The 25,738-nt window shown below is 47.2% G+C and overlaps 2 protein-coding genes across 4 annotated transcripts in view; one reads left to right on the top strand and one right to left on the bottom strand.

Moving 5' to 3' along the window:
* LOC147113261 (DNA polymerase lambda-like) overlaps positions 1 to 17,618 on the top strand; it is a 58,129-nt gene extending 40,511 nt beyond the window's left edge. Inside the window, exon 9 of one of the 2 annotated variants that reach the window (XM_085994148.1) lies at positions 17,218 to 17,618. In XM_085994148.1, the coding sequence (XP_085850274.1) occupies positions 17,218 to 17,414 (197 nt within the window). In that variant the 3' untranslated portion in view covers positions 17,415 to 17,618. Of the gene's footprint in view, positions 1 to 4,183; positions 13,601 to 17,217 lie in introns of those variants that run through there. The other variant, XM_085994147.1, reaches the window with a different exon arrangement.
* On the bottom strand, positions 12,705 to 24,586 carry LOC147113260 (protein O-GlcNAcase-like). Of its 2 annotated transcripts, XM_085994151.1 has the most exons (5): positions 21,740 to 24,586; positions 20,379 to 20,571; positions 19,305 to 19,464; positions 18,977 to 19,152; positions 16,785 to 16,870 (listed from the first exon to the last, which is right to left on the bottom strand). In XM_085994151.1, exons 1-4 carry the CDS (start codon positions 21,799 to 21,801, stop codon positions 19,007 to 19,009), a joined length of 561 nt encoding a protein of 186 aa, XP_085850277.1. In that variant the 5' UTR covers positions 21,802 to 24,586; the 3' UTR covers positions 16,785 to 16,870; positions 18,977 to 19,006. The 2 variants fall into 2 exon arrangements, with proteins under 2 accessions (XP_085850278.1, XP_085850277.1); XM_085994152.1 differs by lacking the exon at positions 18,977 to 19,152 and having other exon boundaries at positions 12,705 to 16,870; positions 21,740 to 24,569.
* Between the last annotated feature and the right edge of the window lie 1,152 nt (positions 24,587 to 25,738).

The following is a 25,738-nucleotide window of genomic DNA, read 5'->3' as shown; positions in this document are numbered from 1 at the left end:
AGGGAGCGCTGCACTGTCGGAGGGGCAGTACTGAGGGAGCGCCGCACTGTCGGAGGGGCAGTACTTTGGGAGCGCTGCACTGTCGGAGGGGCTGTACTGAGGGAGTGCCGCACTGTCGGAGGGGCAGTACTGAGGGAGCGCCGCACTGTCGGAGGGGCAGTACTGAGGGAGCGCTGCACTGTCGGAGGGGCAGTACTGAGGGAGCGCTGCACTGTCGGAGGGGCAGTATTGAGGGAGCGCTGCACTGTCGGAGGGGCAGTACTGAGGGAGTGCCGCACTGTCGGAGGGGCAGTACTGAGGGAGCGCTGCACTGTCGGAGGGGCAGTACTGAGGGAGCGCCGCACTGCCGGAGGGGCAGTACTGAGGGAGCGCTGCACTGTCGGAGGGGCAGTACTGAGGGAGTGCCGCACTGTCGGAGGGGCAGTACTGAGGGAGCGCCGCACTGTCGGAGGGGCAGTACTGAGGGAGTGCTGCACTGTCGGAGGTGCAGTACTGAGGGAGCGCTGCACTGTCGGAGGGGCAGTACTGAGGGAGCGCTGCACTGTCGGAGGGGCAGTACTGAGGGAGCGCTGCACTGTCGGAGGGGCAGTACTGAGGGAGCGCTGCACTGTCGGAGGGCAGTACTGAGGGAGCGCCGCACTGTCGGAGGGGCAGTACTGAGGGAGCGCCGCACTGTCGGAGGGGCAGTACTGAGGGAGCGCCGCACTGTCAGAGGGGCAGTACTGAGGGAGAGCTGCACTGTCGGAGGGGCAGTACTGAGGGAGCGCTGCACTGTCAGAGGGGCAGTACTGAGGGAGCGCCGCACTGTCGGAGGGGCAGTACTGAGGGAGTGCCGCACTGTCGGAGGGGCAGTACTGAGGGAGTGCCGCACTGTCGGAGGGGCAGTACTGAGGGAGTGCTGCACTGTCGGAGGTGCCGTCTTTCGGCTGAGACGTTAAACCAAGGACCTGTCTGCCCGCACAGGCAGATGTAAAATATCCCATGGCACTGTTTCAAAGAAGAGCAGGGGAGTTTTCCCCGGTGTTTTGGCCAATATTTATATACTCAATCAACATCACTAAATCAGATTATCTAGTCATTATCACATTGCTGCTTGTTGGAGCTTGCTGTGCGCAAACTGGCTGCCACGTTTCCTAGGCTACCCTTCAAAAAGTACTTCATTGGCTGTAAAGCGCTTAGGGCTGTCCTGAGTTTGTGAAAGGTGCTGGAGAAATGCAAGTCTTTCTTTTTACCCCGCCCTGGTGTACGTAAGAAAGAACATAAGAAATAGGAGCAGGAATAGACCACTTGGCCCTTTGCGCCTGCCCCAGTGTAACCCCTGCCCCAGTGTATTGGGGATGACTGGATCATCAGAGGCTCCTTGGGTTTGCCAGTGACGAGTCCAAGGGGTGGAGCACAGCTCTTCGTTCGCTGGGTGTTCTGCTGGTGTCTAATTAGTGCAGTACCTGGCAAACTTCTGAATTTGGGATTAAAATACATTGTTGGAGCAGATTATCCGTATCTAACCCGTGCTGTACCTGCCCTGGGAGTGTTTGATGGGACAGTGTAGAGGGAGCTTTACTCTGTATCTAACCCGTGCTGTACCTGCCCTGGGAGTGTTTGATGGGACAGTGTAGAGGGAGCTTTACTCTGTATCTAACCCGTGCTGTACCTGCCCTGGGAGTGTTTGATGGGACAGTGTAGATGGAGCTTTACTCTGTACCTAACCCGTGCTGTACCTGCCCTGGGAGTGTTTGATGGGACAGTGTAGAGGGAGATTTACTCTGTATCTAACCCGTGCTGTACCTGCCCTGGGAGTGTTTGATGGGACAGTGCAGAGGGAGCTTTACTCTGTATCTAACCCGTGCTGTACCTGCCCTGGGAGTGTTTGATGGGACAGTGTAGAGGGAGCTTTACTCTGTATCTAACCCGTGCTGTACCTGCCCTGGGAGTGTTTGATGGGACAGTGTAGATGGAGCTTTACTCTGTACCTAACCCGTGCTGTACCTGCCCTGGGAGTGTTTGATGGGACAGTGTAGAGGGAGCTTTACTCTGTATCTAACCCGTGCTGTACCTGCCCTGGGAGTGTTTGATGGGACAGTGTAGATGGAGCTTTACTCTGTATCTAACCCGTGCTGTACCTGCCCTGGGAGTGTTTGATGGGACAGTGTAGAGGGAGCTTCACTCTGTATCTAACCCTGTGGTGTACCTGCCCTGGGAGTGTTTGATGGGACAGTGTAGAGGGAGCTTCACTCCGTATCTAACCCGTGCTGTACCTGCCCTGGGAGTGTTTGATGGAACAGTGTAGAGGGAGCTTTACTCTGTATCTAACCCGTGCTGCACCTGCCCTGGGAGTGTTTGATGGGGACAGTGTAGAGGGAGCTTTACTCTGTATCTAACCCGTGCTGTACCTGCCCTGGGAGTGTTTGATGGGACAGTGTAGAGGGAGCTTTACTCTGTATCTAACCCGTGCTGTACCTGCCCTGGGAGTGTTTGATGGGACAGTGTAGAGGGAGCTTTACTCTGTATCTAACCCGTGCTGTACCTGCCCTGGGAGTGTTTGACGGGACAGTGTAGAGGGAGCTTTACTCTGTATCTAACCCGTGCTGTACCTGCCCTGGGAGTGTTTGATGGGACAGTGTAGAGGGAGCTTTACTCTGTATCTAACCCGTGCTGTACCTGCCCTGGGATTGTTTGATGGGACAGTGTAGAGGGAGCTTTACTCTGTATCTAACTGTTGTACCTGACCGGGGAGTGTTTGATGGGACAGTGTAGAGGGAGCTTTACTCTGTATCTAACCCGTGCTGTACCTGCTTTGGGAGTGTTTGATGGGACAGTGTAGAGGGAGCTTTACTCTGTATCTAACTCTGTTGTACCTGACCTGGGAGTGATTGATGGGACAGTGTAGAGGGAGCTTTACTCTGTATCTAACCCGTGCTGTACCTGCCCTGAGAGTGTTTGATGGGACAGTGTAGAGGGAGCTTTACTCTGTATCTAACCCGTGCTGTACCTGCCCTGGGAGTGTTTGATGGGACAGTGTAGAGGGAGCTTTACTCTGTATCTAACCCGTGCTGTACCTGCCCTGGGAGTGTTTGATGGGACAGTGTAGAGGGAGCTTTACTCTGTATCTAACCCCTGCTGTACCTGCCCTGGGAGTGTTTGATGGGGACAGTGTAGAGGGAGCTTTACTCTGTATCTAACCTGTGCTGTACCTGCCCTGGGAGTGTTTGATGGGACAGTGTAGAGGGAGCTTTACTCTGTATCTAACCCCTGCTGTACCTGCCCTGGGAGTGTTTGATGGGGACAGTGTAGAGGGAGCTTTACTCTGTATCTAACCTGTGCTGTACCTGCCCTGGGAGTGTTTGATGGGACAGTGTAGAGGGAGCTTTACTCTGTATCTAACCCCTGCTGTACCTGCCCTGGGAGTGTTTGATGGGACAGTGTAGAGGGAGCTTTACTCTGTATCTAACCCCTGCTGTACCTGCCCTGGGAGTGTTTGATGGGGACAGTGTAGAGGGAGCTTTACTCTCTATCTAACCCGTGCTGTACCTGCCCTGGGAGTGTTTGATGGGACAGTGTAGAGGGAGCTTTACTCTGTATCTAACCCCTGCTGTACCTGCCCTGGGAGTGTTTGATGGGACAGTGTAGAGGGAGCTTTACTCTGTATCTAACCCCTGCTGTACCTGCCCTGGGAGTGTTTGATGGGACAGTGTAGAGGGAGCTTTACTCTGTATCTAACCCATGCTGTACCTGCCCTGGGAGTGTTTGATGGGACAGTGTAGAGGGAGCTTTACTCTGTATCTAACCCCTGCTGTACCTGCCCTGGGAGTGTTTGAAGGGACAGTGTAGAGGGAGCTTTACTCTGTATCTAACCCGTGCTGTACCTGCCCTGGGAATGTTTGATGGGACAGTGTAGAGGGAGCTTTACTCTGTATCTAACCCATGCTGTACCTGCCCCGAGAGTGTTTGACGGGACAGTGTAGAGGGAGCTTTACTCTGTATCTAACCCGTGCTGTACCTGCCCCGAGAGTGTTTGACGGGACAGTGTAGAGGGAGCTTTACTCTGTATCTAACCCATGCTGTACCTGACCCGGGGAGTGTACAGAGTAGATTTTAAAATCTCTAAGAGAGATCTCTCACTTTTATAAACCCAAAGAATATTTTTTGGAAGAAGTTTATTGACTCCTGAATTTCCCGTTGAAAGGATTTCTCACCGACGACTTGGTCAGTCAGGAGGACAGCGGGAATCAGAAAAAGTATCTCGGAGTTTGCCGTCTCCCAGGTCCCGGGCACCGTCACCGGCGGCTCGATGTCATCGTGGTGCCGTACAGCGAGTTCATCTGCGCCCTGATGTACTTCACCGGATCGGCGCACTTTAACCGGTCCATGCGGGCCCTGGCCAAGACAAAGGGCATGAGCCTGTCGGAGCACTCGCTGAACCGCCACGTCCTGAGGAAGGGGAGCGCGAAGGTCAGCGCCGGGGTAACCGTCTCCACGCCAACCGAGCGAGCCGTCTTCGAGCATCTGGGGCTGCCGTACAGGGAGCCGCAAGAGAGGGACTGGTGACGCAAAAGCCCATCCCTCCGTGACCCGGTGGCTAAGTGCGGTGCAGTACTGAACCACACTGGCCAGGAACGAGCCAGGTTCGACTCGCGGTCCGTGCTGAGCTGCCTGTGGTGGTTCTCAGCACCACCCCGCCCCGTGTCAATAACACGGAACAACAGCGTCCCTTCAGTGAGCAAAGCGGCTGATTCTTTATAAATAGTGGCATAGAGTACAAACACAAGCCAGTTACGCTAAACCTTTATAAATCCCTGGTTAGGCCGCAGCTGAAGTATTTAGTGCAATTCTGGGCACCGCACTTTAGGAAGGATGTCAAGGCCTTGGAGAGGGTGCAGAGGAGATTTACTAGAATGGTTCCAGGGATGAGGGACTTCAGTTATGTTGGGAGACTGGCGAAGCTGGGGTTGTTCTCCTTAGAGCAGAGAAGGTTAAGAGGAGATTTAATAGAGATGTTCAAAATCATTACGGATTTTGAGAGTAAACCAGTGTATCCACTGGCAGGAGGGTCGGTAACCAGAGGACACAGATTTAAGGTGATTGGCAAAAGAACCAGAGGGGAGATGTGAAGAGAGTTTTTTATGCAGCGAGTTGTTGTGATCTGGAATGCGCTGCCTGAAAGGGCGGTGGAAGCAGATTCAATAGTAACTTTCAAAAGGGAATTGGAGAAATACTAAAAGGGGGAAATTTGCTATGGGGAAAGAGCAGGGGGGAGTGGGACTATTTGGAGAGGTTGAGTAGGTTGGGCCTCTACTCATTGGAATTCAGAAGAATGAGAGGCGATCTTATCGAAACATGTAAGATTGTGAGGGGGCTTGATCGGGTGGATGCGGTGAGGATGTTTCCACTGATGGGTGAGATTAGAAAAAGGGGCTGCCCTTTCAAAACTGAGATGAGGAGAAACTTCGTCACTCAGAGGGTAGTAAATCTATGGAATTTGCTACCCCAGAGAGCTGTGGAAGCTGCGACATTAAATAAATTTAAAACGGAGATAGACAGTTTCCTAGCTGATAAGGGAATTAGGGGTTACGGGGAGAGGGCAGGGAAGTGGACGTGAGTCTAGGTTTGGATCAGCCATGATCCTATTGAATGGCGGAGCAGGCCCGAGGGGCCGTATGGCCTACTCCTGCTCCTACTTCTTATGTTCTTATGAGAGCTCTTTCAAAGAGCCGGCACAGGCACAATGGGCCGAATGGCCTCCTGTGCTGTATGATTCTATGGCTCTCCGATCTACTTCACCTCACCCTTGTCTGCACGTTCAACCCCTCAGATCCCGGGTGACCTTCCATCCTGTGCAGTGCAGCCCCCTCAATGGCCTCCGATCGATGGGCCACACACGGAGACTGAGCAATGGCCTGCGATCGATGGACCACGCGCGGAGACTGAGCAATGGCCTCCGATCGATGGGCCACGTGCGGAGACTGAGCAATGGCCTCCGATCGATGGGCCACGCGCGGAGACTGAGCAATGGCCTCCGATCGATGGGCCACACGTAGAGACTGAGCAATGGCCTCCGATCGATGGGCCACACACGGAGACTGAGCAATGGCCTCCGATCAATGGGCCACACGCGGAGACTGAGCAATGGCCTCCGATCGATGGGCCACGCGCGGAGACTGAGCAATGGCCTCCGATCGATGGGCCACGCGCGGAGACTGAGCAATGGCCTCCGATCGATGGGCCACACGTAGAGACTGAGCAATGGCCTCCGATCGATGGGCCACGCGCGGAGACTGAGCAATGGCCTCCGATCGATGGGCCACACACGGAGACTGAGCAGATCAGGCTCCCCCCCGCAAGGAGCCAACCACAGCCCACTGTCCCATGCTCACACGTGCTTGTCAATTAGGAATAGGAGGCCATTCAGCCCAGCGAGCCTGTACCGCTATTCAATTAGATCATGGCTGATCTGTATCTTAACTCCATTTATCCACCTTGGTTCCGTAGCCCTTCCTTATATCTGTCAGTCTCAGTTTTGAAAGCTCCAATTGACCTCCAGCCCCAACAGCTTTTTGGGGGAGAGAGTTCCCGATTTCCTCCACCCTTTGTGTGAAGAAGTGCTTCCTGACATCACCCCTGGACGGCCTGGCTCTAATTACAACACCAAATTGGGGGGATCGTCAATATTGAGAACTGCAAAAAATTACAAATGACATTAATAAATAGGTATTACATTTTGGTAAGCAAAATCAAGAGGTCACATATTACTTGGAAATTAAGAATTTAAATGGGGTAGAGGAACAAAGGGATCTCGGAGTACAAATACACAAATCACTATAAGTTGGGACACAGGTTAACAAGGCCATAAAAAAAGCAAACCAATCCCTAGGGTTTATTTCTAGAGGGACAAAATTGAAAAGTAGGGAAGTTATGCTAAACCTGTATCGAACCTTGGTTAGACCACACTTGGAGCACTGCGCACAGTTCTGGTCGCCATATTATAAAAAGGATATAGAGACACTGGAGAGGGTGCAGAGAAGATTTACAAGGATGATACCAGAAATGTGAGGGTACACATATCAGGAAAGGATGAACAGGCTGGGTTGCTTTTCTCTTGAAAAAAGGCTGAGGGGTGACCTAATAGAGGTCTTTAAAATTATGAAAGGTTTTGATAGAGTGGATACAGAGAGAATGTTTCCACTTGTGGGGAAGAGCAAAACTAGAGGCCATCAATATAAGATAGTCACCAAGAAATCCAATAGGGAATTCAGGAGAAACTTCTTTACCCAGAGAGTGGTGAGAATGTGGAACTCGCTGCCACAGGGAGTGGTTGAAGCGAATAGTAGAGATACATTTAAGAGGAGGCTAGATAAACACACAATGGAGAAAATATAGGATATGGCGAGATGAAGGGGGAGGAGGCTGGTGTGGAGCATAAACACCGGCATGGACCTGTTGGGCCGAATGGCCTGTTTCCGTGCTGTATATTCAATGAAGTTCTGTGTAATTTTAAAAAAGTTATGGTTATGTCCCCTCATTCTGGACTCTTCCCCGCCGCCGCCGCCAACCAGAGGAAATAGTTTCTCTCTCTCCTATCAACACTTTTAATCACCTTAAACGCTATTAAAGTGTAACAAAGTATATTAACCCCATCAATACTGAGGCTTATTTTAAGTAGCTGTATTAAATGCCCCTCGCTCAGTGTTCCCTCTTCCCCGGGGGGCTGTGGGTGTGGAGAGCTGCCTTAATGCTGATGGACTTTACCCAGACGCTGCTGCTCACTTGAAGCCCAAACACAGGATTTGTCACCACCTTGTGGACAGAAATAAATCTTTCCCATTGAATATTTAAAGAGGAATATGGGTCACCCAACAGGCAAACGTTTGGAAAGCATGTGTGTAATTTTTATTTGCTGGGTGCGTAACTGAAAGTCCAGGAAGAGTCTACCCCGCCCCTGCCCCGAGGTCTGTGCTGCGGGAGTTGGCTGATTTTAGTCAGGGTATCTGGCGGTCAGACACTACGACTGGCTTCAGTCCCCCTGGATAGGTTAGAAATCAAATAGGGCCCTTCTGATCACTGTGCAATGACCCCCCTGATGGAAAGTGCATGCGTGGACACTGATCAAAGGCAGCATCAGGCTCAGCTGTGAAGCCCTCCACAGTCGAACAACTGCTGACAGCCGCTGTCCAGATTCAGGAGAAGGGAGGGTGTCCATCACCTGAGTGACCCTATCCCCGTGGGAGTCAGTGCCTCAGGGGAGGAAGGGAATGAATCATGTTTCTCTCTAATGGACACTCACTTCCCCAGAATTTTATTTAATCCTTTTTAGATTTGTAAATGGACACAGAAAAACAAACTATTTTTTAGAGAGATTTGATGACTAAACCATTGTGTATTTGTGGCTCCATGTACCACTGTGTTTAATAAAAAATAAAGTCAAGCCACATTAAATGGAGTGAGTCCCAAGTTAATTCCATTCTGAGCCTTTGTGTCTGCAGTTCTCCAGGTGGCTGGACAAGGGTGTGATCTGTTGTCAGTTCACTGACACATCAGGGATAGCAATAATCATTTAGATCTTTGCCTCATCTCTATTTGCCCCTGCTTCACCACCTCCTGGACTGACCCAGGCTGAGCGGGTCCGGGCTCCCAGACACAGAGTGACCCAGGCCGAGTCTCCATTCTTCCGTCGTATCGGCCAGACCGGGTAAAGGTGGCAGGTTTCCTTCCCTAAAGGACGTTAGTGAACCAGTTGGGTTTTTAATGACAATCCAACAGCTTCATGGTCACTTGATTTGTTTTAAGCTGAATTCAAATTCTCTATGGGGGGATTTCTGGATTATGTCCAGTTACATAGCCGGTACACCACCGTACCTACTCCCCCCACCCCCCAGGGTTAAATACATAAACTGCCCCCCACCATCAGTCTGCGATCATGTTGAAGCTGATTGACCCACCTTAGAGTGGGTGCAAATATTACGAGGCCAGTGACATCCATTGGTTAATGAACGAGTGCAGCAATGTCCTCGTCATCACGAGGCTCTCATTTTTCTTCTGCCTGGTGTTGGGACATTCCTGATGGGTTTGTGGACATAATTCGCACTCAGGTGGGAATCAGAAACCAAAGGAAACACGGGCTGAAGGCGGCAGAGGCACTACTGACTGCCCACCCGCCCGCCCGCACGACACTGGGGTGTGGGATGGGACAAGGATTTGGTAACCCTCAGTTCGGAGGAAGGAAAGCGGTTTCTGATCAATAACTGCATGGCAGCCAGATCTTTCCGTTGTGAGCGGTGAGTCAGAAAGCATCACGTCAGTGGCTGGTTTCATGGAGTCTGTTGTGTGCGGGGAGAGGAGCAGGTGCTGCAGCAGCCATCCACTCAGGTTCAATTCCTATATGGCCTTCAGTATAGAAGATTGAGGTGTTTAAAATGTTGAAAGAATGTGACAGGGTAGGTACAGAAAAACAAATTCCTCTGATGGGGTAATAAAAATAAGGAGGCATAACCTTAAAATTAGAGCTCAGCCCTTTAGGAGTGAAATCAGAAAGAACTTTTTCCACACAGGCTAGTGGCAATCTGGAACTCACCAAAAGGCTGTGGATCCTATTTTTTATTCATTCTCGGGATGTGGGCATCACTGGCAAGGCCAGCATTTATTGCCCATCCCTAATTACCCTTGAGAAGGTGGTGGTCTTGAACCACTGTTCTTTGTAACGGTTTGGTACAATGGAGTGTCTTGCTGGGCCATTTCAGAGGGCAGTCAAGAGTCGACCACATTGCGGTGGGTCTGGTGTCACCTCTCCGGGTAAGGACGGCAGCTTTCCTTCCCTAAAGGACATTAGTGAACCAGATGGGTTCTTACGACAATCCAATCACCATTACAGATACTAGCTTTTTATTCCAGATTTACTTAATTAACTGAATTTAAATTCCCCAGTTGCTCTGGTGGGATTTGAACTCATATCTCCGGATCATTAGTCCAGGCCTCTGCATTACTAGTCCAGTGACATCACCACTATGCTACCGTACTCAGTCCTGAGGGATAGTTAGAGCTTTCAACACTGAGATTGATAGTTTCTGTTGGGTAAGGGTCTCAAGCTCATCCTCTGGCTGATCTGGAAAAGCTGGAAACTATAGACCAGTTAGCCTAACATCTGTGGTTGGCAAAATGTTGGAGTCCATTATTAAGGAAACAGTAACAGAGCATTTGGATAAACATAATTTAATAGGACAGAGTCAGCATGGTTTTATGAAGGGAAAGTCATGTTTGACAAATTTGCTCGAATTCTTTGAGGATGTAACATACAGGGTGGATAAAGGGGAACCAGTGAATGTAGTGTATTTGGACTTCCAAAAGGTATTTGACAAGGTTCCACACCAAAGATTACTGATCAAGATAAGAAATCACAGGATTGGGGGTAATATACTGGCATGGGTGGAAGATTGGCTAACAGAAAACAAAGAGTTGGAATAAATGGTTCATTCTCGGGCTGGCAATCAGTAACTAGTGGTGTTCCGCATGGGTCAGTGCTGGGACCCCAACTCTTTACAATCTATATTAACGATTTGGAGGAAGGGACCGAGTGCAACATATCCAAGTTTGCCGACGATACAAAGATGGGAGGGAAAGCAGTGAGTGAGGACATAAAAAACCTGCAAAAGGACATAGACAGGCTAAGTGAGTGGGCAGAGATTTGGCAGATACAATATAATGTTGGAAAGTGTGAGGTTATGCACTTTGGCAGAAAAAATCAAAGAGCAAGTTATTATCTAAATGGAAAGAAACTGCAAAGTGCTACAGTACAAAGGGATCTGGGGGTCCTGGTGCATGAAACACAAAAAGTTAGTATGCAGGTGCAGCAGGTAATCAGGAAGGCCAATGAAATCTTGGCTTTTATTGCGAGGGGGATGGAGTATAAAAACAGGGAAGTCTTGCTGCAGTTATACAGGGTATTGGTGAGGCCACACCTTGAATACTGCGTGCAGTTTTGGTTTCCATTTTTAAAAGATATACTTGCTCTCGAGGTGGTTCACTCGGTTGATTCCAGGGATGAGAGGGTTGACGTATGAGGAAAGGCTGAGTAGGTTGGGACTCTACTCATTGGAGTTCAGAAGAATGAGAGGCGATCTTATCGAAACATATAAGATTGTGAGGGGGCTTGATCGGGTGGATGCGGTGAGGATGTTTCCACTGATGGGTGAGACTAGAACTAGGGGGCATAATCTAAGAATAAGGGGCTGCGCTTTCAAAACTGAGATGAGGAGAAACTTCTTCACTCAGAGGGTAGTAAATCTATGGAATTTACTACCCCAGAGAGCTGTGGAAGCTGCAACATTAAATAAATTTAAAATGGAGATAGACAGTTTCCTAGCAGATAAGGGAATTAGGGGTTACGGGGAGAGGGCAGGGAAGTGGACGTGAGCCTAGATTCGGATCAGCCATGATCCTATTGAATGGCGGAGCAGGCCCGAGGGGCCGTATGGCCGACTCCTGCTCCTACTTATGTTCTTATCTTAAATCTATTTCATAGAATCACAGCACAGGAGGTGGCCGTTCGGCCCATCGTGTGTCAGCTCTTTGAAAGAGCTATTTGATGTCTGCCACTCCCCTGCTCATTCATTGCCTTTGATCCCGATCCCTGGAGTTCATAAAACTGAATTTTTGCAAACAAGGATGTTCTCTTTTGACATTAAACTGATCAAACTATCAGCACTTCCTTCATCATTGGCCAGAGAAAAGTAGGCCTGTGCCACCCTCTGGTGGCCACCAGCAACATAACAAGTCATGTCTCAGACAAACTCAACCTGGTTAGGAAACATGTTTTTTTTAGACAGTAACAAAAAAGGTTTGGACTCTTCCCCCGTCTGTAGCCACAGGATTGTCTCATCAATTACATCATAGCTTCAAAATATTGAGTCACATTAAAGAGAGAAACCAGGAATCTCTGAATCAGATAGGCAATGAGTAGACTATCCTGTAACCTAGTCAGATACTCACTGCCTGGTGTGCATGCACAGCCCCAAGGACTCGGTGTGATTATACAGTACAAGTAGTGCCAGAGGCCCCAGGGTCACTGCCTCGCTCTTCAATAGATGTACCTCTGGCCACGAAAGCAAGCGCGTGCACGCTGGTAATTTTTGAGGTTTTGCTCGGGAATGGTTACAATAATGAGACCTATGACTAAGCCAGCGAAGGAGAAAATACTTTGCTACTGACTTGAAACCGAGCCGGTCCAAAATGGCAGCAATACCACCTGCACTGGCAAATTCAGCTCACACAGCCAAAGACACCAACCAGATCTGTGGGAGCAGGGGTGAAAGAGCTGCCTGACGATGAGTGATGCCAAGCCACATCAAGGAGTGCGAGGGAGCCGAGCTTTACTCTCATAATATCCCCCAAAGTAGTAATGAACTGGGTCAATTAGATAGCCACGGAAATTAGAATAGGTTCAACATTGATTGTGAAAACATGACTACTACAAGTCTTCACATTCACTTAGTTTATGCTTCCGTGAACATTTTCCTCCAGGATCCCTGGCTTCCACCAGGACTGCTTTAGTTTGTTCACATTTACAAATCAGCACAACTGTTGGATCTACGGTTATCAGGACACGATCCAGAATAAAAGACCAGCAGCATATGTTGTGTGACAATATTGGGACAGTGAATGCTGTGCAAACAAGCCCTTCGATCCTGCACCCGAACAAAGAGACACACACAAAAAGATGATCTTTTAAAAAGATTTATATGTACACAGTTTTCTCCTTGTCTGGGCTTTCTCTCCACTGATGCAAGTCAGGAGTTTTGGGGCGGAGGCACCCATTCATAGCTACAGCCGACAGATGCCAAGAGCGGGCAGTATGTTTGTGCTCGGTCAAAATGGGTTGCAGAAGGTAAAGGAGAAGCGCGGCTAAATTCCCACCAAGATACAGAAACGAATGAAGTGTTGTCACCTGCTGTGTTTGGTGTCGATATATCACAGTAATGATCAGAGGTAATATGCTTGTGTGTACAATAGGCAATGCAGCACCCCAGTGTGATTCTGCGAAACGGCAGCCACTAGTTCGTCATCCTGTGGATGTACAGCTCACCAGCCACAACCCAGGTTTGGGAGGATAGAATCTGCCACTGTACCTCTGGATGCCCAATGCACAGAGTGTGAAAATCTCTCACTCACTACTACACTACACTGAAATCCTGGTGATAAAATACCGAATGAGTTTTGTCCCTGGAGGAGGGGGAGCCATTGAAACCTGCATCAAACACTTCAACACACTAAAACCAGACTACAAAACACTGAAAACCAAGAGCCTTCGCAACTCAAAATCCAAATGGCAGCTGTAAACCAATTTAATACCGGCTGAAGGTCACTTTCCAATTCGGGTTCTAGTTATATACCCAAACCACTCCCCTACACACTTCCTTACTCCACCCTCCTCCCTATTTTTGAATTAAGTCGAGGCACGAGCAGGTGGCTGCTGAATGTAGGTGGATTGCATTCCAATCAGAATCTGGGTTCTTGAGGGGCAGAGTTGACGAGTTCACCTTGAGTGAGGGAAATATTAAACAAGGTGCGGTTCTCATTTTACCTGATGGGGCAAAAAAAAACAAGTGCCAGAATACACAGCAGGTTGGTGTTTGAAAGAGAACGATTAGTATTGCAGACGGGCAACTTTACTCAATCTGCTGGGCGTTTTATCTCTATTTTGGTTTTCAGCATTGACTGTCTGTTTCCCGTTCTCGTCTACCAACCCCCCCCCCCCCCCCCCCAAACACCAAAAGAAAATGGCTCGTTAGAATCTCCACATGACCGGTCAAGAGATTGGTGCATTTTCTGGTGTTTTGGTGATGCTTTCAGTTCCTGTAGCTTAAGCTATGAAACTGCAGTCCCAGAGACTTCCTGTGAGCAGCGATACCTCAGCCCAGCCCACATTTCTCCGACCCCCCTCCCACACATTATCTGCACAGAAACCAAACACTAGACGACCAAAGACAGCAGGTGAAGAGCAGCAGTTCTGAAGCACGCCCAGCGAGGAAACACCAGTTTAAATAGAGATATGCTGTATCTTTGCATTTCTCAGATGTGGGACAGGGTGGAGTGCTGACAAGGCAGAGTGGGAGATAAAGAAAAAGGTACTAAACTGTTTATTCATAGCATGGATTTTCAAACAGAATTGGTCCATGGATTCCAAGGATTCTGTAAGATCAGATTTCTATCTAGCCGGGGTCATAATATCTGGATAATTTTGTTATCCATCATCTTCCTGCATTCATTCAATTACTGGTAACTACTTCTGTTCAACTTTAAAACTTCCATTCAAACTGTTCCCATTACTCAATTGAGACAACCTCTATGTCTGACTGGTCTTATAACGCACCTTGGGATGTTTTACCAGGTTAAAGGCGCTATATAAATACAAGTTGATGTTGAACTGGTATATTACACTGTGAAGAGTAGTTTTGAGAGATTGGGTTTGGGTAGAGAGGGATGTGAAAAATTCATCCCCGCTCTAGTGTATTGCCCATCAGTTTGATGGAACCACATGGAGAGCAGACGATCAGTAAAGGCGAGATTTGTACAGTGCCTGCAGATGCAGAGTAATAAGTGGATTAAAAAATATTTAACAGGCAAGAGTGGATGGAATTTAGTGCGAGGTACGGCTAATTCTCACTCGGTACGAGATTCAGGAAGCGAGCGAGTGGGACAATTGAATGGGAAACTAAAGAAAATAAGTTATCCCAGAGACCATATTGCTACAACGGACACTGGTTGCAGGAACGCTGTCTGTACAGTGCAGGCAGAAAAGCAAATTCATCAACTCCCAGCACTACAAACTATAAATCGGGATAAAGTAGCTGCTCAGTCGCCAGTCCCTTCCCTCCCCCACCCAGACTGCCTGAAGCCAGCCAGGAGGTGACATGAGGGGGTGAATTCTTAACCTCCAGATTCACAGACGTGAGCACTTTAAGTTATGGGATGCTGCGGACTCCAGATCTTGCCCCTTTCCAGCTTCTCACAGGGAGGTGTTCACTGATTTTTCCGGTGTCAATGCGATGGGCAGTATGACCAGACATTGGACTGAATATGTAAAACATGCCATTATTGCTGCCTCTGACTTAATGCCTCAAGCATAAAAGCAACAGTTTAACAATTTAAGACAGGCTTCATTTAGTACATCGAGCGCTTCTTAGAATGAGAGCGCACATGGCTGGAACGTGACAATGCAACAGACTATAATCATGGTTTTGTTACAGAATGTTGAGGAATACATTCCTGGAAGTGGTTTGAACTAATCTAAAGGTAGGGTTACTCGACCAGGTGAATGAGCAGACCATTGTGTGACCCCACTAGCACTCGTGTCTTGGCGACTGAATGGGAGGTCAGGTTGCTGCCATCAGTTGGCCAGGACAGAGACACACCTTGACTAGTGTGCATCCACAGCCCAAAGAGCCAAGAGATGCAGCACGCAGTAAAAGGACACAGGGTGACACCAGAAATCTCAGGTACTTGTAACTGTAACAAAATGGGTCAGAGTGTAAACGATTGCTGGTCCCATACACCAAAGCAGGCCATGAAACCAGAGACTGCAGAGCGCACATCTTTTCTGTTCCTCTGTACCAACTTGTGCAATGGTTTCTCCTTTGCACAGCAAACAATGACTTATGGAAGTTAGGACACGAGGTCCCTGGAGGGTATCGATATTTACAGGGGATTGGAGGGGGAGGAAGGAGTGGGGCCAGCTCATACACAAATCCTTCATTTACAAAATCGTCAACGCTACTCGGGCAGGAGGGGATGTCATTTATGGGACTGCTGCTAACAAGTACCTTGGGACGTTTTACTCTGTTAAAGGTGCGATATAAATGCAAGTTGTTGTCATTAGTGAAACTCAGTGCAGGACCACGTCAGAGTCCGACTTCAGGTGGTTTTTATAAACACAAGGAGCTCTCCCACCACACCCAATGGTTTGGATCTACAAGCTCAAGCAGCTTTGGAGAAGGGTATGCACCCAAAACATTGGCCTGCCTTTCCTCCCTACAGATACTGATGGACCGGCTGCGTTTGCCCAGCACTGCTGCTCTGGTTTCCGATTTCCAACATTTACAGTTTGTTCCTTTATCTAGAAACAATTCTATTTAACCGTTCAGACCGAAATTGAGAGTTGCTACATATAAAACGCCTTATCAACTTACAGCCCAAAAGGCCATTAATTTTCACAGAAAAACACAGGAATTGCAAAAAGCAAACTCCAAAACACCAGTTGTTGAAGTCTCAAAATCCCACCCAATGAAACTGAACTGGGCTCAGTCACCACAAACCAAGGACTCCAATTATTCCTCCGCGGATGGTCAATTATAAGCAGAGCCACGTTGCGACAGAGAAATGGTTAGTTTAACTGGCTGCACAGCAAGCACACACCATCAGTTGGGGACTGGCATCAGAAGTGAGAGAAACGAGTCATCACTTTGCCAGCCTCTCATCTAATAGGGGGAAGGTGAGGAAGGAAGAACAGAAGGAAAGAGAAGGGTAAAAAAAAGTGGGGAAAAGATAATGCTTTGTTACTGCATCAGTGGAGGTCCACCCATCTCACAAAGTGCCATCTGGATCGAGTTCACCTTATTGTGTATTGCAAATTTAAAAAAAAAAAGAAAATATAAAACATTATTAAACACAGGTTATTCAGCTTAAGGCTAAATTTAGATACATTTAATTATACACATCCTTTAATTACACTACATTGCACAGGGCGCCGGTTACAAGTTCCTTCCCAGCACCAACATCTCTTTCGGGAATCCTTCCATTTTGGCCAACTCTAAGAAGCCCAGCTTGCTGTAGAATTCTAGACCTCGTCGGTCACTGGGTTTTACTTCACAGAATGCTCCTCGGGACCCTAAACAAAAAAGAGAGATGGGAATAAGTAGGAGTTCGACTCGCAGGACACCCACTGCAAACAACCTAGAGGAACAAGAGCTCCTAATACACCCAGGATGTGTGGCAGGCCACCTGCCTCACCTGCTGTCCTTGTGAGACTCCATCCGTGACTTGATTGACCAACCTATCTCTTTGACCAAGTTTTTGGTCACCTGTCCTAATCTCCCATGTGGCTCGGTGTCAAATGTTGTTTGATAATCGCTCCTGTGAAGCGCCTTGGGACGTTTTACTAGATTAAAAGGTACTATATAAATGAGTTATGTTGAACCTGGGATTCAGTGACATTCCCTTTCTATTGCTCCCTAGTAAAGAGAAAACATGAACAGAACCAAGTTCTCCCTTCCCCATCCCTCGCCCAGGCATCCGTACTTGTTCATGGAGTCCTGGGTGAAATCCAGAGATTGCGAGAGGAGACCGTAGATGCGTCACTTGCTGGAGGAGCACATTCCAGCATTCCTGAAATATGGGCCTTGAGCCAAACACTGAAGACGACTGTGGCTTAGGATTACAAAGGATAAAATCAAAAGCAGTGTCTCAGAAATTGCAGCAAGGCCCACTGATGTTTAAATTTGCAAAGTAATTCACCTGAAGACAGTGATGTAAAAAAGCTTGGCACTGTACAGAACGCCCATTCCCAGTATTTATCGATGTTTATGTGAATGCTGCACAATTAAAAACAGACAAGATGTGAATCAAAATATAAACAATTATCTAAAAGCTTACTATTTCCAGCGGTTAGAATCACCAATTAGAAGTGGGGCCCCCCAAGAGCAGGAAGTTACAAAGATCCCAGATCAGCGCTGCCTCAGTTACTAAATAAAACCCTAGCAAAAGTAAACTGTACATGCGTGTACCTCAGTCCGTTATTCTTAGCTGAATGCATTCAACAGGATTTGAAGCAGGACCAAGAGTGCACATGCGTAACAGCAGCTAACTTAACAACAGAAGCCTTGATCATGCAGTTTAATTAATTTCTTTATGTAAAGTTTGCTCTCTGACTACCTGTAGCTACAGCAGGTGATTCTGTGCAAAAGGACATCAGGGATTTCTACACTCAGTGTGGTGTGATTCACTAAAGTTTTATATGAAAAATCCCAGGTGGTGACAAAAGTACCAGTTTCGGTGCAAATCGTAATCACTTGCCACATACACAGGCTGCCATCGAAACAGGGCAATAGTCTGTTTTAAGACTGTTTTTATTTTCACAATAACCAGGCAGGGTATCAGTAAATACTTACAGGGAGCATAGATGGTCACCCACCTCTTAGTGGAAACTCCTTCACTGGAAAAAGTATCAAGACTGCCACACAATATCCCCTCCCCACAGCAGTATCTGCACTACTAATGGACGGTGCAAATGTTTCCTCAGCGCAAGTCTCCAGGATCTTCAAAAGGAGCTGCAGGTTAAAGAGAGATCTGCCAAGGGGTCAGACTCTGCACCATCATTGGCCTGATCCAAGGCTATGCCCTATACTCAGCTTTCTGATTGGGAATCAGTGTGTGTCACACACTTCAGATGTAATCTGGCTAAGGAGCACCTCCCAACTCGGCAGCATTCACCCTGATCAAAGGTCTCATTGCAGAATAGACACCACACTCCTAAAAAAAAGTTACCAAAACCTAGAACGTGGAAGGAACCAGCAAAAACACACTTGGGGAAACTTGGGTTAAAAGAATCTTGCAAAAGACAAGTAAGCACAATAAAATATGACAAGAGGGGCTTAACCTTTGCCTGATATTGGAGGACAGAGAGAGCATGCAATCACACAGGTCACATGGCTAGATTCCTCAAATGTATAGCAACCAAACAGGCCATTTCACCCATCAAGCCTGCGCATGACCTACCCAGTTTAATCCCGCTCACTCACCATACCCTTTAATAGTTCTATTGTTCAAACAACCATCCAACTCCCTGAAGAAAATTTACATATTTAAATTCAGATTGTGATGAGAGTCCCATATTTTAACCACCCTCTCTGCAGAAAGTATTCCATTGGTGATTGTCTTAATTATACAAGTTCTCACTACCATTCCGCCAACCAGTGGAAAGAATGTCACTACTTACCTCATTATAACCCTGAAGACTTCTATAAGCTCACTTCAACCTTCCCAGCTCTGGAGAAAAAAATCTCCCCTTCATGACTGCAACCCCTCGCCCTGGTAACATTACCGTGAGGTCGTCACATCTTAAAAAGGGACGTTGTCCCGTGATTTCAACCGTTTGGACGGCAGTCGATTTATCTGCGTGTGTTTCAGGCAAAGGGGAAGAATCAATATTTTGATGGGTAACCATTTGATTTACTCCACATGATCCAACCAGTGTATCGCCTACTCCCAATAATCAGTAATCACCATGGTTTGGAGAGCGAAGGGGGGGAAAAAAAGGCCCTTACCATTAGCTTTTAAGGATGAAAGCAAGCAGCCCATCATACTTTTAGCAACACTAGGATCAGTCACTTTCGAGTGCACCTCCACTTTAATTAGCGAGGGGAAGGTGGCGAGGAAGTTTTCCGGCAGGCCTTGTTGCTCTTCATGGAAGCTCAGCATCATTTTCTACACGGGAACCGAAAACAAGTAACTTACAGGCACACTCATTACTGGCAGTGTTCACTTAGATGCAGCAAAACGTTAAAGGATCTGCCCGTTTAACATTAAAAACCCCATAGCACGACTCAATGAGTATTCTGGTCAACATTGTTCCCTCAACCATCGCCACAAAACTGGTCATCTCACCGCTGCTTGTGGGACCTTGCTGTGTGTACAAAGGCGGTTAGGTTCGCCCATTAAACAGCAAAGAAAAAAAAAACGAGTATGGACCACAGGTAACAGCACCAAAGAGAGACATTTGATAAAGTGTCTGACAGGAAGTTCTGTGGCTTGTTGATGGTACATCAGGATTGCAGAGGGAGGAAAAAGACGACATGTGTTAGAAAGGTTCAAAGAGACTTTCGAAGCTGGGAGAGGGGTGGCAGAGAGCGAGCCATTAGGTTTGGGGGGGGGGGGGGAAACCACACACGAAGCGTTGTACAGAGCACGTTCTATGCCATTAAAAATCGAAGACCATTAAGAGAGTGTGTTTGTACGTCAGTGCTGTTACACCCGGCAAGGTCCCAGTGTGACAGGCCCACAGCTTGAGGTTTTAGGAAAACAGCTATTTTGTTTTGATTATTTTTGACAAGAGCTCTGGCACTCGCTGGACATCAAATCAGCTCCCTACTTCCACAACTGTGACACCCGATGGATCCCTGGGAATTGGCCCATGGGGCTCTCAGATGGTCACCAAGTATCAGAAAGAAATGGCGTGTTCCTTCTTGCAAGTCCCCAGATAGACACATCTGGAGAAGACAGATGCAAGAAACCCAGTGTATTTTCTTGTACCAGAAGAGAGAGAACAGTCCCTTAAGGTTCTGTTAAAACCACTCATTGAATTTACAATAAAAGTGAATCCAGTTATTCTGGGAAAGTACCTGTTCTTCTGAAAGTTCCTTACTAGCCTCTGGTTTAATATACTTCTCCCGCATAGCAGGTATCCAGGAGACTTTACACTTTGTACAAAATGGTTTCACATCCACAGTCCCAAGGGCATAACCGCATACACTTCCCTCATCCTCCAGCACGAAGCAATAATCTGGGCTCAGCGTCAGAAGGCCGCCCACCAAACTGCAAACACAGCAAAGACAGCACATTACACCAAAAACCAACACCGGTAGAGCATTACACCACATTCAATGCTCCCCCAAAGGTGCGCAGCTGCACGTCAATCGCGAGGTCCTGTGCAGGCCACTCATAAGCTGTTGCCACTAGAAGATGCTGCGCATGCGCGGCTGCACAGCAAATTTAAAGGGACCGCGCACGGAATTTAATTTTTTTTTTATAAAAAGAGGGGAACATTGACCATATTGAATTTTTCCTTTTGCCATAGAACAAGCACCCAACATAAAAAGGTACAGAAACAATATTCTCTCAGTAAGACACCAATTCCTGCTGAGGTACAGTTCCACAGGGACAGGCAACACCTCTCTGGTACCTTGCCCAAGATGTTTAGACAGCGAGTGTCAACTCTTTGACAGCAGTGCTTATTAGAACAGCCAAAACAAAGCCAGTTCTCACCTGGCACCCTTGCACATACACTGGATAGCAATGAGTAGCAGGAATCCTGGCTGATTTATCCCCTTTAAAGCTAGGGAGATTAAGGCCAATTGCAGCAACCTTACTGCCACTTAGGCTAGCTAATTAAAATAAAGCTTTTTTTGTAGGAAGTAGTTTCCTCAGTGCATCTCCTTTACAATATTAGGTAACACTAGATTTAGGTCAAAGCTAGACGGAGCTAGTGGTTCTATAACTGGACGTCAAGTTCAAATCTCACCATGAAACTGAATCCAAAATTCTGGTAATGTGTGGACAGAACAAGAGCCCAGGTTCCACCCTGGTCAGTGTTGATCTCCACCCTGGTCAGTGTTGATCTCCACCCTGGTCAGTGTTGATCTCCACCCTGGTCAGTGTTGATCTTAAGGTGGAAGGAGGGACACTACAGTTTGCTTCAACTACTCTGGATTAGGGAGGTAAATATTTTTAGTATTGGGCAATCTGTTTGTGCTGAGGACTTCCTCAATGATTGAATAACATACACACGTGTCCAGCTTCATCAATGAAAACCAACCAACTGGGTGACTTACAAGAGGGTGGCCAGCACATGTGGAACTAGACCCCAGCAGAAGCCGGAACTAGACCCCAGCAGAAGCCATAAAGCAATCAAGACGAGAGAAAATAGGTAGCCCTTCCTTCACCCCCCCGACACACACAAAATGCCATCTCTCTCCACACTCACCTGTCACCAATGATATCCGGCTGATAAGACATTGAGTCACCATCCATTTCATCATCATACATCTCCTTACAGATCTTGTACACAGAGGCCTGTGGAGAAAAGCAAACCTGGCTAATAGAGTACTTCAGCGCGCCGAGTAGGCATTAATACAGTGGAACCGTCCCTGATAAACACACGACAAGCATACATTTTATGCTTGGGTTTCTGGTGACATGGACATTAGACAGGTGAATCACAAAGACACCAAGAGCCATCTCTTTGGAGCGTCACATTACTCATTCTACCGACTGGCAACCAAACTGGGCTGGTTCTAATCAAATAGCTGGTGGAGCTGGGGTTCACTTTCAGGGTTCCTGGTGAGACCAACCAAATCCGATTTGCACTTTAACTGAAAGGGAGGTCAAAAATCTAGTACCTACTGAGAAACGCATCTCCTGTAAGTAATGCCATGAGAATGCCCAACAAGGCTAACTCAGATAAAAGGCAGGATACATTAAGTATAATTTAATTTAAATTGAAGGGTAGGAATATACTAAATCTTCATTTGCTATAGGTACACAGGTACAAGTGCTGTTCTGTCAAACTACAGCCTTCCAGGTGGGGAAGGTGGACAGTGGTACTCAGTGAAAGCGCGTGGTGTCTTTGCAGATACACCAAGGCCAGGCTTTAAGGTGCCTTATATAGCAGCCAGTGATCATGCAGAATGCTATCTTCACCCACTTGTGTGGGGTTAAGGTGACTCCAATGGAATGATGTTGGAGGTAACCAATAAAAACCAGAACAGAAGTCTCATGAAAAGGTCGCTGGCTGCTGAGTAGAGAGAAGAATTTGCATCGCTCCGAAGGGTGCATTTATCCCTTGCAGTCAGAAGCTCAAAGTTCCAGTGAAAGCACCATCTGGGAATGTGGGGAGAATTCTACTGCTTTTCCATACGGAGGTAAAACTGTAGCAGCTCATCGACCTAGCAGAAACAAAGGCTTCAGTTTATCCAGGGAATTAGTCACATCGACCAGAAATGTGCCGGCTTCACTCCCTGGTCTAAGATGAGTTGGATGATCTCAGCTCGAGTGCTAGTAAGGGGGCATCACAATTCATTGCACATCATTAGTTTATGGGAGGGGGAGGGAGACACAAAAATCAGCCATGGTTCTTGCTTCCAAAGTTCCTCGAGTTAAGAGTCAATAGAAGTGCTTGTGCCCATGTATGTATTTCAGGTGAGAAAATGACCAAGCTTTGCTATGGTGCCAATATTCACCATTCAAGATTCACACACAAATAATGGCCAATTTGCCACGGTATCAAGATGCCCAATGTCTATTGAGCTAGACCCTAGCACGGATTCAATGCTTTCCACAAGAACAGGAGAAAAATGGCATGGGTGAGGATGGAAAAAAAAAATGGTCCCACTCCAATCTCAAATTTGTAAAGGACTAATATGGCAACACATTAAATGAGAGACAGGGTTAACAACATATCCATATCTAATGTTGATAAGTTTCAACTATACAGACTTGGTTCTCTCCAAACTGCAAATCACAATGAAAGGAAACCACTTTACCATCATGCAGTAGAACTGGTGCATCTGCTAAAGCAGTAAGGCACTAGACAGGATTAAGGAAGAGTGACCTGCAGCACCTACTGGCTTTAGCCCAGACTAATCCATGCAATTCCAAACATAGCAGGAGAATTGAAGTAGCGCCCAAGTGTGTCTCAGGTAAAAAGGAGCCTCAAGCAATTGAGGGCTGGGAGAGGCATTCCTTGCGCAAATTCACAATTTCCCCCACCCCAGTCTATCTCCCTGCAACCAGTTATAGATCAGTCCACCATTGGGTTAGAAGGTCCAAGGAACACAGATGTTGAGTAGTGATTGGCAAGAGGACTGCGTTGAAGAGGATGGAAATTCAAGAAATGTACCTCCTGTAACTAAGTAGAGAAGGGCATATTTAAAAAAGCTCCAATGGCATTTGTCAGCAAAAAGGAATCCCAGAAGTGTAAAGATGGACATGGTCGAGTTACAATACCATAGCAGCTTCATAATTAAATGTGACAACAGAAGCTCTACTGGTTACTGAGTTTTCCCATTTGAAGCCAAGTACCTTGGCCCCAGGTTGAATTGGCAGTGATGCCAATTAAAACCAACAAAAAGGAATGCTAAACTTGGTCTTAATCTTGATTTATCCAAATTCCTTTGCACACTGAAAACTTCTGGTGTGGCACCTTAGCTTTCCAGCGGTTAATAGTTTCACCACGTTCATCTCACTCTCAGGACGAGATCAAGAAGGATAGCAAGACAAGACCAATATTGAACAGCTTGGATCATCATACACAGATTCTTGGAGCCCAGCTGAGCTGGCAACAGACAACTGTTCAAATGTTGCTAGATTTGAATCCCATGAGGGCAACAATCTGCCAATGTACTGGGGAATGGGAGAAGGGCATTAAGGCAATATTACAAAGGGCACAAAACAGCTCGGCTTATTTTATAGTTAACTCAAAGCAAGAATGTTAGCAGGAATTTTTCACCACCAAATGGTGACTACGTAGAATAAACTCCCAACTGAAGCAGATAATGTGCCCATTAGTACCTCTTGAAACATGGAAAATAACTGATCAAATGCCAGAAGTACAGGGATCATGGAATGTCATGCCAAGGCAGAGAGCTAGTCAAAGGTATGTGGCATTAGACTTGGTTAGATATTGCAGAGCAACAAAGCCGGCGGAATTGTTCCCCAGACTGTTAAATGGGTTGTCTATAGTAGACATGCTAACTTAGATCTGATCCAAGGGACAACCTTGCCATTTTTCTCCTTCAGTATGTTTATTGTTTGATGTTATTATCCCATCTATACAATGAAAGGAAACCTCTTCCCCCCCCCCCCCCCCTACGCAGAGGAACCGGTACATCCTCTGACCCTGCAAGGCACTAGACAGGATTAAGGAACAGTACCTGCAGAATCTCTCACTAGGTCTGGGCCCAGGATACTCCCCCATGCCTCCCGTCCTAATCATGACTGCATCCATGCAATTCCAAACATACCAGGAGAATTGAAGTAGTGTTGAAGTATCTCTCAGGTGGAAAGGCGCCTCAAGTAATTGAGGGCTAGGAAAAGAATTCTTAAGCAAATTCACAAACCCCCCCCCCCCCCCCCCCAAGACTATCTCCTTGTTCTCAATTCGGGAAACACCAGAGTAATCTTTTAATCAGTTCTATTAGAAAACTCGAGTGCTAAATGACTCCTTCTAGGGGCTTTAGAAACCAGTGCCAGAATGTTGGCACTTGACTGCAGCCAGAAATATATTTGGAAAGTAATCCTGCCATGGTCCAAACCTTTTAGTCCGGTGACCGGCAGAAAGAGCTAATTCACGGCATGCCTGCTCTTAAATCAGACAAGGCTCTCAACCTTAATGCTGACAAAGTGTTTGCAATAATCTGAACAAGATGTCCAATGATCCAATACCCAGAGACCGGCAGACCAGCCCAAAGAAGTGATTTCAACAGAGGTGGGTTCCTGCGTAGGTACCAGAGTCACTGCAACAAAGACCAGGGTCTCAATTCTTGAAAGGAGGACTGTAGCTGTCCAATCTGATATGAATTCACTTGGTAAGTTTGATATCAGTGGCGATGTCTGCCTGTGCGATACACTGGACGACAAATCCTTCATCCCATAGCATTCCAGATTCCCAGATTCTTTTACCTGGAAAGGTCAGGTTATCACTATTCTGTTGTGCAGAATAACCATCAATCACTGGAGACAGGAGAGTAGGCGACTGATCCACTTGGTTTGTTTCAAAAAGGTACAGGGAGTCAGAAGTCCTGCCAAAGAAACATACGATTTTGCTCCTTACCAAAATAGGAGTCGAGGATATCCACATTCAGTAAGAGATTTATTTCAGATACTAACAGGACAAAAGGATAAGCCTCCAAGTCTGCCTGGCTTAAATCAGGGTGCTAGGTCTTTCGCATATACAGGCTGGTACATACTGCAAACCAGCCGACAA

This window comes from Somniosus microcephalus, chromosome 8, assembly GCF_052327205.1.
Source record: "Somniosus microcephalus isolate GS21.2 chromosome 8, FLI_Smic_1.0, whole genome shotgun sequence".
NCBI lineage: Eukaryota > Metazoa > Chordata > Chondrichthyes > Squaliformes > Somniosidae > Somniosus > Somniosus microcephalus.
This window is presented reverse-complemented; position numbering and strand designations above follow the sequence as displayed.